The sequence below is a fragment of the Poecilia mexicana genome, unplaced genomic scaffold (assembly GCF_051168715.1).
Source record: "Poecilia mexicana isolate PSO_F unplaced genomic scaffold, ASM5116871v1 scaffold_20, whole genome shotgun sequence".
Taxonomy (NCBI): domain Eukaryota; kingdom Metazoa; phylum Chordata; class Actinopteri; order Cyprinodontiformes; family Poeciliidae; genus Poecilia; species Poecilia mexicana.
Genome location: NW_028263389.1, coordinates 1318726 through 1333729, shown reverse-complemented (window position 1 = coordinate 1333729; position 15004 = coordinate 1318726). Strand labels below are relative to the sequence as shown.

The window sequence follows — 15004 nt, the reverse complement described above, 5'->3', positions numbered from 1 at the left end:
TATGGTCAGACTCTTCTCTGCAAACCTTTCTGCTGCTGAGCAAAGTCTTCTCCCTGAGCATATCTTGGTAATCTTTATCTTGTTCGTAAGATGGATTAAATGTTCTAACATAACTCACATCAGGAGAATATCTTGAGCATTTCCTTTCGTAGAATTATCAGTTAAACTGCTCAAAAACCATAGTGATGTGGTGTGGTAACTTAGAAATTTGTTATATAAGATGTTGTGTTTGAAACTGTGTGTACAGATTGTGTCAACTTCCGGTGTTATCGTACTGAAATCAGGGAGAGACATGCACACAGACATGCACTGTGTGAAACTTCCTTTCTTTTGGTGACACAAGTCACTTAGTATCAGACAGACTTTCACAATCACAACCTGAAGCTTCTCGGTCGGATCAGTGGTGAGAAAAGTAATTTCTGCTTTAGAATATTGCCATTTTTTCTTAAATACGTACATTTCTTGCTCTATTTTCTATTTTCTTACTCTAACATGGTTTTTAAAATGATGATTTCCAAGTCTCAGCACATGGCATACTGTGGGGTTTTAGATATGGTCTGCTTTTTGTAGATTACCATAAAATAATGTAAAACAGTAAGTCTTATGTTTTAACTGACAATGTGACTTTGTGTATTCTGCTTTTGACAGATTTTACACAAAGATGACTCAGACAAACATCAGTTATGTTACCAGCAAAGTCCCAGAAGAGCCGGTTGAACCGTGTTCCAGGGATGATGATAACAAACTGGGAGCAAATCTGTCTTACATTTACTACTTCATGTTTGTCTTCAATGTTATCACCAACCTGCTGGTTCTGGTTATCATCCACCGGTGAGTAAACCACCAAATTGTTTTAAAAATGCAGGCATTTATATGTAAATATATATAAATGTTAAGCTCTTATAAACTAATAATAGATGAATGTGCTAGCTCAAGGTCTTGCATGGCATGAATGCCTTATTCTTCAAGTTATTTCTGCTTAGATTTCATGTACAGAATCCATCCATCCTTTGGCTATACCCAGTTTTCAATGGAAGGTCATGGGGTGGGTGTTTGGTGGGGTTGGGTTGAGTGGAGGGGCGTAGTACCTCCAGCTATTATAGGGCAAGAGGTGGGCATGTATGTGAGGGGATTTTTCAATTAGAGGTGCAAAATTCTTAGAGGGCCGATACGTCAACACTCTGTGTCCAAGAGCAGCATGGAACTGGGGCCAACAGGCATCTCCACAGGACAGTCAATTCAGTGACACAGCACAGGGTTCGAGCTGAGTGAAGGAGTGGAGCCTGAGGGAGAGACACATGGCACCAGACTCCCCGGACCAGCCATGTACCGCAGTGCAGACAAAGCCTCCCACCAGCCATGCGCCCACACAACCCCCAGCAGGAGGGGAGATGCCCAGACTTCCCTTCTCTCCAGGCACTTGGCTCTTCTGGAAGAATCCCACGGCCTTCAGCCTCCAGCATGTCATGAGTCTTCCTCTGGATCTCCTCCTGGTGGGACGTTCCTGGAACTCCTCAACAGGGAGGTGTCTAGGATACCTCCTGTCCAGATGCCTGAGACATCTCAGCCGACTCCTCCCAATGTGGAGGAGCTGCGGCTCTACTCTGACCCCTGCCCTGATGACTGAGCTTTTCACCCTAACGTTAAGGGAGTAAACTCATTTTAGCCACTTGCATCCGTGATCTCGTTCTTTCAACCCCTACCCAGAGCTTGTGACCATAGATGAGAGTAGGAACGTAGATCCACCGGTAGATTGTGGTACATTTTCGCTACAACAGACAGAGACTATACAACACCTGCATCTCTGCAGATGCAGCCCCAATCCTCCCATCAATCTTCACTTATTTTATACAAATAAGAGACTGTATAAAATAAGAGATTGCATAAATCTCTTATTTTTTCCTCATTTTTATTTGTCATTATTCTATAGAAACAAGTTTTCACATCAACTTAAGAGTTTTTCTTTGTTTTATCAAAAAATGTCAAACTGTGTTGTTGGTGATTGATTCATAAAAGCAGGAAAAAGGGCAAACCTTCCAATGGGGTGAATGTTTTTTATAAATACCAAACAATACAACAAAGCACCACAAACCAGGGGACAGAAATCTAAATATTTTGTTGGCCTTTACAAATGCCAACAACATGCAATGACATATTTCAGTTCTTCCCTTATAAGGATTATCTTGAAAATCTTTTTTTTTATCCATGCAAATGCAGATAACACAACTTAGCAAATACAGAAAGCCTTTTTTTTTTTATCTCACATCCGGTCATGAAGAAGCACTCTGACAGAAAAATACGAGCTGATTTTTACATTATTAACTCAAAGCTCACATTATGAAATCCTCAAACAATTTCACTAACTCAACAGTATCAGGATCATTTTAAATTGCTTCTTAGAACTCATTTTTACTCTTTGGCATTTAATTGATGTATTGTTTTATACTCTGTTCTATCATTTGTGTAGTGGTTCTTGTACAGCACTTTGGTGCAGCTTTATACCTGTTTTAGAGTGCTATATAAATAAATTTGACTTTGACATTGACAGTGGGTAAATTAAGTGTTGAGCACTATAATGTTTTCACCATTTAAACATTTCCAAAGGAGGAGACCGACACAAAGTTCACACCAGACAATGGGAACAACCCCAGCATTCCATGACAAATTAATATTCAACACAAATTATGGATAAGACATTGGAATGAAAGGAAAGACATCTTTCATAAGCTGCGTGTGCATGTCATGCCCATGCGCTCGCAGCTGGGGCTGGAGGAGGCGGCTCTGGAGGGCAACCTCATGATGTGTGGCAATGAAAGGACAAAAACAGAGCATGCTGCCCTGTTCTGACAATGCCTTAGCAACTATTCATCTTATTTGATTCTAACATATAAAAGCTCATTTATATTTTAAGAAAATTATTGTCAGACATTTCAACAATTCAAATATAGTCAAGTTTGTTGTTCCTCCCAACATTTGGACATGTAGACAATCCAGTTCAGGAGTTGTACTTGAAGGCACCACTGGAGTTCAGCTAGTGGGAAAACATTGTGATGTCTGACCCCTCCTCACAATGCCATGGATGTTTGTTTTATGTCTGCAGTTCCTCCAGTGACCGGCTAAAGGTCACTGGTGATATTTACACTTGGCTCAAGTAAGCAATAGCGTTCAGCTTAGAGAAAGCTGTTCATTGAATCAACATCGTCTGTCAACCGTTATATATTAAGCTTTGGTTTAAGGATTGTTGGAATACAAACTCCACGAATATGTGAGAACCTCTTAAGAGCACTTTTAAGAGCCAAACAATGTAATGTGCATTAATACAAACAGAGGAAACTATTTTAGCGCTGCTGGCAAAGGTAGTATCCACAGTCTTCCTTATTTCCCCTGGAGGGTACAGCCAATCAGAGCCAAGGACAGTAACTAATGTCTGCTACAGTGGACCCCCACTTATTACTCACAGACTCACCTGCTGCTCCTCAATTAACTGCTTTGCATATGCCAGACAATAGTATGTCCAGTAGCATTGTGTCCAGCTTTTTGGTTTTTCAGCTTCCCAAACTACATTTTCTTTGAATATCTTACATGAAAAATAGGATTCCCATTCATTTGGAGTTTTGTTCCATAGAAAAATCCACTAATAGATGATTCTGTAATTTGTGGGGGTCCACTGTAGCAGACGTTAGGTATGGTGAATGCTTTGTTTTGGTGTTGCTTTTTAAAGGTTCAGGGTGGAACAGCGTTTTTTGTTCAAAACGTTGATAAAACTTTATGTGCTACAACATGTTTGGTTCATGTGCATCCCGAACTGAAATATCTGGAGTGAAAATATTTGGTATGAATACCTGCACCATTGAGCCCCTTATTATCATCCAACTCTGCTTCTGACCTCTCCATAATGTTCTCCCTGACCCGTCTGTCTGCCATGTCCCTTGGCCTTCATGATTCTGTTTATTCACTCCTGTGCTCTAGCGGACCTCTGAGGCCTTCACAGAACATCATTTATATGTGATTAAACAATAGATAAACTTGGAATGGTGAGCAAACTGAACCATTTTCTATTCCCAAGAATAAAACAAACCTTTTCTGCTTTTCAACAACATTCCACAAAATCGTGACTTTGGAAACTGAACCAGGAATTTCACCTTAATGTTTTGCAGACCTGCATGAAATCAAATCCACAGATTTTCGTGCTGCGGAAGTTTGAGAATGTAACTATGCTTCCAAAATAACTTATTAGCTTTACCATCTTCCCTCCAGGTTCCAGAGGCTGACCACTGTGATCAACATCTTGCTGGTCAACCTGGTGGCGTCCTCCCTGATCTTAATGAGCAGCCTTCCCTTCCAGGCCGCCTACATGCAGATGTCTGACTGGATTTTTGGCTCAGCTATGTGCAAGATCGTCTTCAGTGCCTATTACCTGGGTTTTTACAGTTCTGTTTTCTTTTTAACTCTGCTGACTATTGATCGCTATGTTTCTGTTGTATTTTCACTGACCTCAACAAATGTGAGGAATCATCGTTACGCAGTGATTTCCTGTGCAGTGGTGTGGGTGATCAGTGGTTTGGCTTGCATTAGGCCCATGATCCTTCATGGCACCTATAAACATTTGGGCACGATGCACTGTGAGGAGTTTGCTTACATTGAAGGTTTGAATGTAGCGATGCTCAAAAGATCTGGGTTTTATATTCAGCTTTTTGTCTTCTTGATCCTCCCTCTGGCTATTATCATATTTTGTTATGTTAGGATTGTGATCACCATTAAAAAATCCCAATTGGCTTCTAAATTCCATGCAGTCAGGATGATATTTATGATCGTAGTGTTGTTCTTCATCTGCTGGATCCCTTTTAACATTGTAGAACTCCTTCATTATGAATTAGAGTCTCTTTTGAGCTGTGAAGCTAAAAAGAAACTCGGTTACGCTCTTCATGTCACCCGCAACATGGCGTACATTTACTTCTGCATCAGTCCAATGTTTTATACACTTATGAAAAGGAAATTCCAGGAACACTTCAAACAGCTGCTGGTGAAATGTTTCCCAGGCCTGAAGAAACACATTTTGGTCAACAAAGATGACAGAACAGCAATTCCCACGATAGGAACTGATGATGTGAAGCAACGTGAGTCTTTCTTAAACACTCCTGAAAACACTCTGTGAGTTTGCTCTCGCTTCCACCAAGTTAACGACGGGAGCAAACACGGGGGGAAGGCTTTGATGCTAAAAACCACCGCGTGATCGTTACGTGCAAGAAAAAGTTTAATGGTTTTTGCATTTTATTTCGACATTGTAAGCACCTCAATAAATTCATTAAATAGAGCAATAGTTGTTAGGCTGTTCAGACTGAAAGCATCTTTAGAGGAAAAGAAACTGCAGCTTTATTCCCCTGCCTCTACAAGACTGATAAAACACGGGACGAAAAAGAAGAACAAAGATATTGCTCAATTCGATATTCTTTTGAATTTCCTTATTTTCCCTTTATTCTCATTTTGTATGATGGAAGAAGCATCCCTTTTTATTATTTTGTTCTGTGTTTCTTTTAAAATAAGGAAGCACTAAAAAAAAACAACTACTTCAAAAACTACTTCAAAGTTGGAGTGCATATCCAACTTTTGAAGTTGGATATGCACTCCAACTTCAAAAGTTGAAATTAAAAAATGTAATATTCATCTAATCAGTATGATGTAAATTTGTACAAAAGCTTTGCATTTTGTAGGAATTGCTTGGGCTGAAATTCAGGTGGAATTAATGTTATGAATATAAGATCAATACTGATATTATAGGATTAGTAACATTAGTTTGACTTTTATAAACCTAGCATATGATCACATGCTAGGTTTTGATACGGCCCATGTAGTGCCTTACGTATTACATCATAGGTGATGTTAGCAGTTTGTTTGGAACAGATGTGTCATTTTTAAATGAGATCTTGTGTCAGCTTCCCAAACTCCATTTTCTTGCAAATGTTTTAGATATGCACTCCAAGAACAGTCTGCTGATAGATGAATTTTCCACCAAAAAATTTGGAATTACATTCTACAGAAATGTCTGGAGATGTTTCCAGTTACTGTGGCTAAAATACTCTGGTCTAGTGATGAATCATTAGAGCTGGTCATAAAAATCCTGTTGAACAGGGACAACATGCCATTTCAAATCATGTGGTTGTGTATGCATACACAACCACAGATATTGATCGGAATACCAAATTCAGTATCAGATGGATTCAGATGAGTTGAAACTTGTTGCGTGTGTATGTGCTTATGTGTGTGTATGTGTGTATGTGTGTGTGTGTGTGTGTGTGTGTGTGTGTGTTGCTCAACACCAAAATCTGTGGTTTATGAGAGGAGCAGACGTTGGAGGTTTATTGCGAAACATTAGCTTGCTGTGTCAGCATTTTATGACTTAGAATATATTTTGTAAATATGTTAACCAAAGTTGTAAAAAAAATAGATGGTCTTTATCTTCATTTTTTAAATATTGAACAGCTTTTACAAATTAAAGACACACCAGCCTCTCCTCCCTCCATCAAAGAAGATTGAAGTCAGCACCATTCTGTCTCTTACTACAGAATCAGACACACAAGAACAAATCAAGCAAAGCTGACTGAGTTTCCAGGCAGAAGAAACACAACTGAGCGAAAAACGTTTGTCAGAGTTGTTATGTTTACACTGTAAACCTGCTACAATTGTGACTTATGTCTGTTTTTATATGCATATTTTCTTTAAGTCTCTTTTTTCCTGTGATGTCAGGCCAATGTAAGTCTCAGTTTAGGGTCATCGGGATTACTTTACTGCACAAAATGACATGTAGTAATCCATCTGGAGGATTACTCAGCAGATAGTATTACTGTATACCCTGATATTATTAAGTCAAGGCTTACTAGTGTATATATGTACATAACAGTATATAAATGGATATCACCCAGTCCTTGTCCAGTAATCAGCATGTATTCATTTTTGTTTTTACTGTTACATAGAAAGTTGGAATCTTTGTTGCAGAGAATCTGGAGTTTGTTCTCAGTTGTGTTTTTATGGTTTAATTCAGATTTTTTCTTTGATATCTAGAAGTAAGAATGATCCAGCACCATGAAAAAGCCACATGATAATAATTTGTCATTATATTCTTCATGTTGTTCATATGTTTTCCTACTGCACAATAAATGTATTGCTTTAAAAAATAAGTCCTGTGTTAAAATTGGTGGCGTTATTGGAAAATGACTCATAAACTGAATGTACACAGACAAGCATGCTTGAAACAATCTGCATGGTTTTAAGGAAAACTTTAAAATAATGCATGATTTTTGGTAATAGTTCAGGCATTATTGGTGGGAGTGTAAGCATCCACATCAAAGTAAAATAAATAAACCTTGAAATCACCCGTTGACACTGAGCTAATGAATTCAAGTTCTAGAGAGCTGCTATATTGCTTCTTGTTGTAGAGGATTTTTTTTCTCTCTCTCCACCCATGAATGCACTTCCTGTGTATATTAACTGCTTTTAGTTTAACATGCAAATCTTTGCTGCACCACAGAAAATAAAACACTTCTGGGTGTCTTTCAAGTCTGATCATGACACAGCCCTCAGCAGTTCTGTCAGATCCATCACATTACAGACCAAGTTGCAAACTTTGTCTTGTGAAACATTTCTCTACACCAGCGGTCGCGGTAGACGCTTTCATTGACTGAGTCAAAAATATTGCATCATAGTCTACATTTACTCATAAATTTGTTTGTGAAAAAAAATTACATATACAATTGCATTTAAATTTCCATTCGGTTTAGTTATTACTCAACAAGCTGAACGGAGAACCCACATGGTGTCAACCAGGGAACCAGGAGCCGATGATATGAAGATGAAGGACTGTGAGGAGGAAACAAAAGGCAGAAGTTAGTTCTACTGCAGAATCCAGCAAAGAGAAATGAGAAGGCCTGATTACCACACAGCAGCTGCGTTTCCGTTACAAATATGAATAAAACTTTGTCAGTAAAGTAAAAAAAAATAAAATAAAAAAAAATTGCAATTGCAGTGTTTTTATTAAATGGAACATTAATAACAATTAAAATCATTGAATCATAAATGAGCTTGTTCATCCAATAAGTTATCAAGAAATATGCAGCGCCATCATCCTCTAACTGCTTCCTGTCGTCGTCTTCTTTGTGGTTTCCTCCAGTGGCAACATACTGTTTCTATTGCAGTTTTGTGGAATAAACCAATTTTGTTATGAATGAAAAAGCATCTCGTCCTAATGCAAAAGCTTTTTATTCAAAAACCTTTTTTTGTTTGTTTTCAAAATTGCAGTTGTCTCCATTAAGCAAATTTATTTCATGATTTCACTTTTCACAATTTTAAGGTCAATGGAAAAGCAGCCGGTGTAAGTCAACCAGGAATCCGCTCTTCCTTCAAACTCCTCTTGATTGTTGCTTACTGAGGAACAGCTTGAAGGCAAGGGAGGAAACACACATACACACACGCAAACATGCACCAAATCCCCGAGGACATAACAGCTGCAGTATAATCACAGAGGAGAGGCCGTCAAATATTTCTAATCTATATGTTTGACGCTGATTCCCTTTACATCGCAGTAAATCAGGAGATGCATTCTAACGTGACTTTTTTCAGATTACAAGTACCTTTCGAAAGCAACAACTCTTAACATAGTATTTATTGGTGCTGTGGTGGCGCAGGGGAAAAGCACAACCCATGTATTGAGGCCTTAGTCCTCATGCTGGTGGTCACAAGTTTGATTCCTGGCCTGGCAACATTTGCTGCATGTCTTCTCCCTCTTTCCTGTCAAACTACTTTAAAATAAAGGCCACTAGAGCCAACAAAACCTTTAAAAAAAACATAGTATTTATTAAGCACACTTTTAATCTCCTCTTTCCCATCCTTGAAAGAGGATGCTTATGAAGGTTCTCTTCATAAGCATCACTGCAGAGTTCTCAAAGAATACGATATGCAACAATCAACATCTCTAAGTGAATTTAAGCTGCAGCTCCTGCCCCATACGGTGGAGCTTAGAAGTTTTTTCGTGACTCAAGTAAAAAGCACACATCTCCTGAAAAACACTGACAATAGTAATTATATGAGTGAGTCAACTTTCCTTTGAATGATTTTAATGTTTTAACAAAATAGACATGTCATTTAAGCTATAAACATACTGTTATTTATTGCCATATTAATTGTTTTCCAATTTAGAGTTTCCCACGGTGTATCATAAGCATGGCGGGCTGCCAGGCTTTACTTGTGCCCTAACGGATTAAGCATTGTGTGTTTATTTATTTCAAATACGCTTTAGGGGGCTGGATTTAGGCAGCACAAACAGGTTAAGCTCAGTTTATAGTTGACGCTCTGAACTCGGTGCAGCAGCTTTCACTCAAAATGTTTTGTTTGAAAGACGTTCTTGCAGAGCAGGCTCTCCTCCACTGGCTTTTATTTGATCCCTTTATGAAGGGTGTGTTTTGGGACACACACACACCAATGTACTCATCAATTATCACGGCAGGTTAGAGTTGCAAGGTTCATGTTGAGCGCTCATATCAGTCTCATATGCAGTGAGACTGATATAAGCGCATACAACTCCGTGAACAAAGAAGTGTGATGTGTGTGTTTACATATCACACAAGCTTACTCTATGCCAGTTCTGGGATGCGCTACACCAGTGTTTTTCAATCACTGCTCCGCCGCACACTAGTGTACCGTGAGTGATCGTCAGGTGTGCCGTGGAAATTATCCAGTTTCTCCTACCGTATTTTCCGGACTATAAGCTGCTACTTTTTTCCCCACTTTGAACATGCGGTTTTTCTGTGGCTTTTTCTTCAACCACCAGGGGGCTCTTTAGCAGGAAGTGAATCATTGGAAGTCAAAATTGGAAATCAAAGAAGAACGTGCTAATTTTCATTTAGAAGAAGCACATGCTAGCAGCAGGCACGACAGAGAAATGTTTTCAAACTCATATGATGCAGCTTCTAAGTTGAGGAGTATCGATCTGGCAGTACAGGAGGGAAATAAAGCCGCTGTACGTAAACTCGGCGTGAACAAAACCGGATTTGGAGATGGAGAACTGCGTCCTTAATATATCCAGCAGTTATTAGGACGCAGCCCCCTGCTGCCCTCTGCTGGGTCCTTATGGGAAACCGAGAGCAGCAGAGATACCAGCGGCCTGTAGCCCGGTGCGGCTGATATATGTAAGTTTCCAAGGGGGGAGGAGGGGGGTTAAAAAATTTTGAAGGTACGGTTTATAGTATGGTGCGCTCATAGTCTGGGAAAATATGGTAATTGGTCTTAAAAGATTTTTTGAAAACGAATGAATTATCTGCAAATAATGCCATCTTTGAGTGTCTTTGTAGTGACTAGCGACATAATCATGTAATTTTATTATCACTAGATGGCAGTAGGTACAGAGCATTTTACATTAAAACAAGAGAATTAGTGATGCATGAATGTCACTACAAATCCGTAGTGGACAGAAAGGGGTCATAGAAACGCTGAAGGCTTGGAAGGAACCGCTGGATCTCTACTGGCTCGTGGCTGTCGATAATCTGGCAAGGAGGTAGAGGCTGAGAGGTGTTTAAGTAGGGCAGGGCTCAGGTGGAAACGGTAAGCAATCAGATGTGGCAGGTGAACTGAATGAGTGCTTCACACAGCATGGACAGGACATGAATCATAACAGTCTCCCTCCACCGCACCTTGGAGCGGCCGTGCCCAATGTGCTTAACTAACCACTTCCTGTTGGATGTAGATAAGCTGCTGCTCTAACAGGCTGCACTCAGTCTTAAGAAGACCTTGAGGAGCGCCATCTGCACTCTGAAAGGTCTCAATCTGAATGATGCTGGATGTTGAATCATTAGGTGTAGTAGCATTGACAGTATCACATTGTTTTCATGGATATTAAGTGAATATTGTTGAATTCAATCCCACAAGATTATAAGTGGGTTTTCTGTTTCATTGTCAGCAACAGTTTTATTGCTTTGATGGATTCTGTGATGGTTTTCGTGCTTAAAGATGAAGAAATGTTGGGCAGGAATTTCCTGTTCCTGTTTTCTAAGTGTTCCATGTGATGCAAGGAAAACAAGAGCTTACAACCATTATGCTCATTAACAGTAAACTTCCCAAATGACCCAATAATGTTGCTAAGTGATGTCTGCCCAATTTTAGACAGAATGTTCTGTGTGTGTATGCTGTATGTTTGTGAGACTTCTGACTCCACAAGGATTAACCAAAACTCCAAACGGTTGGGCTCTTGTGGGGCTGCTGATAATGGGGAGAAATTCACAACACTGCTGAGAAATTCACTTAGGGGACTATGCCCATTATGGACTTGTTCTTGTTCAGTACTGTTTTGTTTACAACACTGGGGACTGCAGACAGGATGTTCACTGTGATCCGTTAGGACCAACATGTGAAAAAGTGTTTCCCCCTTTAAAAATGTATTCGATTTTTTGCATTTTTTCACAACGCTGTTCTTACACCGTGATGGGATCAAAAAGACTGATGCCAGGCCAGTGGATGTGGAACATCGTGGTGAAATGGGCCCTGAAGAACAGGCTGTGTTGAGACTGCAGGGACGAAATCTTTGGGTGTTGAATTAAACAGTGAAAAACTTGACCCAGAGTGTCCAGGTTACCATCACTCAAAAGGGTGTTAAAGATGCTGCTGGACCTCTGTGGGTAGTGGAGATCAGGGAGACTGTGACAGACTTATTCCAGTATGAAGAATGAATAAATGAATACATAGTTCTCTGTTCATTTTCCCTGTCTTGCCTTAATGCCTCTAACTTGCCTTTCATCTAGTGATTGCTTACCTTCATAACTAAATGGATGTAGACGGGAACTGAAAGCAGATGCAATGGCAGAATCTTCCCAGCAATCAAAGCATAAATCTCAGCACCCTCTTCTGAGAGTGCACTGCAAACACTTTCCCAGTCAGGCTTAAAAGATTGTGTTTTCCAACAAGATGTCCCATAGGAAACATTTTCTAAGTGGAAACAAGACATACAAGTATATGCATCTTTCACTGAAAAAAAAAATTTCTTTAGGGACATTTTTTTTTGGGGGGGAAGACATTTTTCATTCTCTGACTGGGAATAGTGATTGCATGGCAGTGATGAAATACAAAAAAAAATCCCTCATAATCCCAGTAAAAATAAATGTTATTTATTGATATTTGCACTGTGATACTTCCCACTTCGGAAGGTGTAAAATATTAGCATAAACTGCAATGGAAAATGAAGTAGAGAATTGATTTAAGATGCCAGAAATCTGCTGTCGTGCTTCTCAGACCAACAGCAGGTGGAAAACTGGTGAGGGGAGATGGGGAAGTTGGGAATCAGGGGTGGGTCAGGTGATTGAAAGGGGAGTCGGCTCAGTCTGTCTTGGAGTGGGTGGTGGGATAATTTAGTGCATCTACCAGGCATGCTGGTTCCTTGTGTCGGGAACCAGCATGTGGAGTCCGTAGGTCCTGCAAAGTTGGTGGAATGAGTCTCAGTCTTGTAACTTTTCCAGTCTGCGCTCGCTGAAGGAATGGAACTCCTGCTGGGGCTGACCTATGATGGATTTGGGGGTCCCAGAGGGAACCAAGACCATGACTGAATGGACTGTCTGGGCAGAGCCTTACATCGTATGAGTACACCATTCAGTGTAATAAATCTAATCTGGTGCAGTATTGTCTCATAAATAGTTAGTGGACATATTTAGGAAACAACACAAAATTCATGCAAAGGTTCTGAACGCTCGTGTTGCAATGATTGTGAAAAAAGTCTTTGCACACAACGTCCTTCAGCTCTTTTCTCCACAATGTTATGTCCAATACCAGGCGCTTGTTTTCAATAGTTTTGATGGGTAAATGTTCCATTTCTAAACTGGAAATCTTCTAGCAGCCTGCTGAAAGTAGTCTGGGCACAATTACATTATTGTACGTGCGTCCTTTATTCAAACTTATGTCAACTGCTGCCCAAACTATGACTCTATATAGTCCATTTTTTGGAAAGTAGATTGTTGGGTGTGTAACAGTTACTTTGTAGTTTTGGGCACCATTTTGCATGAAAAGAGCCAGCATGTTTTCAACATGATCATCAAAACCAAAATTATTCTAGTAAACTCAAAGCCCAACAGCCTGAATCAACAGATATTCCCTGGAACTTGGAGATCCATATTTGCTCTTCGTATTAATGCACAGACAATCTTTTCATGCACACACTAAAATCTCTGATCTGTTGTTAGATCCCAAATTATTCAAACTCCTGGCACATTTTGGTTTAAACATTTTATTGAAAAACGTACGTTTTTTTCGAAATTGGTGTGTTTCCATCAAATGTTCACTATTCTGCCAAATTCACTTTTAGCACTACAGTTTAAGTATCTCCTACTTCTAGAATCAGTCCAAGAGTTAAAAAAAAAAACACCCTGCCAGATTTTGGAAATAAGTAATAAGGGTGCGTTCACACTGCAGCCTGAAGTGACTCAATTCCGATTTTTTGGCAATTCCGATTTTTTTGCCGGGGCCGTTCACAGTGCCAGTAAATGCGACCTGTATGTGTTCTGCAGTGTAAACAGGCAAACAACCTGAAAGTGTCCCGCATGCGCAGTAGAGGGCGCAATAGCGTCAGCGTTCTCAGTGTTCTGCCAACTCCCATAAAAAGAAGAAGTGCTCAGTGTTTGCGGAAGTAAGCATGGAGGCTAACGGTGGAGCTTAGCTTACATATTTGAAGTTGTTGTCCGGCCGGAGCAGCATATTAACAACTTAATCCTCATATATTCCGTCATGGTTGTTGTTTTTCTTCCCACTTGCGCGTGTCAGGACACAGAATAGTGAGATTTGTTGAGAAATAGTGACGTTCAGTTCGGATGAATGCGACCTGGACGTTAGGTCGCATTTGAATCAGATACGTATCGGATATGGGTCAGATTCGAAAAAGAATCCGACCTGTGTTGTTCAGACTGTCATTAAAAGATCGGATACAGGTCGCATTACGTCAAAAAAATCGGAATTGAGTCACTTCAGGCTGCAGTGTGAACGCACCCTAAATGTGCTGCTGGTGTCTGCAAAAGAACCTTCACAAGCCTCTAGATTGTTGCATCATAATTTGTTACTTAGCAACTTCAAGCCAAATCCAACCCCACACCTGGCATCCCAGGTGGAGCGCCACCCACTTCATTCAAGATATTAAGCTACTGCTGCATAATGGCTGCTGGAAAAGGAAAATCTTTTGCCGTCGGCTGAAATTCAGAGCATGTGTCCATGCATCTGGCAGTCCCAGAAGCCCTATTTCAAAGCAAAGAATGGAAAACTGTATCTTTCAAAACACGGCAATACAGGATTTTTACATAATGTTACTCTAGAGGGCAATACAGGATCTCCTGTATTGCCCTCTAGAGTAACATTATGTAGATAAATACCCCACAAACACTGGACTTTATTTGACCTTCCAGTTTAATAATAACTGGAAAATCAATCATTTCATCTTCCCCAGGAATGTCAAGTGGGACCAGCACCAAGCAGGACCCACCAGACAGCATTCAGCCCAGAACATATCAGTTCCTGGGGCAAATGATTCAACTTATAGTTTGATAAGTGAGCAATTCATCCAAAACATAGTTTAGTCAAAGAACGTAAAACGAAAGATGGGGGGGGGGGGGGGCAAATGGAGTCAGGAAAATCAATCCAAAAAAATAAAACAAGGTCATGTGTTAGAAGAGAAAATACATCAATGCTTAAGATTTAATGGGACAACTATTTTTGTGAAGGAATAACTATGAAAACATAAGAAGGGAAAAGATAAATTCACATCTGTCAAAACTTAACAGAAAACTAGAGTGACTCTGGAAAACAAAGAATAATGTACCAGAAATATTATTCTTATTTTGCTGCATTTAATGGCAAATTAAAATGTTGCTAAATTATTTATTGCCAGAGTAATTCATTTATTTGGCAATTTATTTCTGAATCTATCTTTAATGATGACAAGATTGGCGCTCCGTACAAAAATGCCCCAGAGGATTTTTCATGAAAGCTG

General features: G+C 39.8%; 1 protein-coding gene across 2 annotated transcripts; it reads left to right on the top strand.

Moving 5' to 3' along the window:
* The first annotated feature begins 274 nt into the window (after nucleotides 1–274).
* On the top strand, nucleotides 275–7175 carry LOC106909807 (C-C chemokine receptor type 3-like). Of its 2 annotated transcripts, none has more exons than XM_014976278.2 (3): nucleotides 275–412; nucleotides 649–831; nucleotides 4258–7175. In XM_014976278.2, exons 2-3 carry the CDS (start codon nucleotides 662–664, stop codon nucleotides 5153–5155), a joined length of 1068 nt encoding a protein of 355 aa, XP_014831764.2. In that variant the 5' UTR covers nucleotides 275–412; nucleotides 649–661; the 3' UTR covers nucleotides 5156–7175. The 2 variants fall into 2 exon arrangements, with proteins under 2 accessions (XP_014831764.2, XP_014831763.2); XM_014976277.2 differs by having other exon boundaries at nucleotides 305–403.
* The last annotated feature ends 7829 nt before the right edge of the window (nucleotides 7176–15004 follow it).

Bases quoted from the DNA above. Each gene is read 5' to 3' on its own strand.
- LOC106909807 (XM_014976278.2), top strand. From the start codon at position 662: ATGACTCAGACAAACATCAGTTATGTTACCAGCAAAGTCCCAGAAGAG. The intron at 832-4,257 runs GTGAGTAAACCA...TCTTCCCTCCAG, and splicing joins GTTCTGGTTATCATCCACCG to GTTCCAGAGGCTGACCACTG.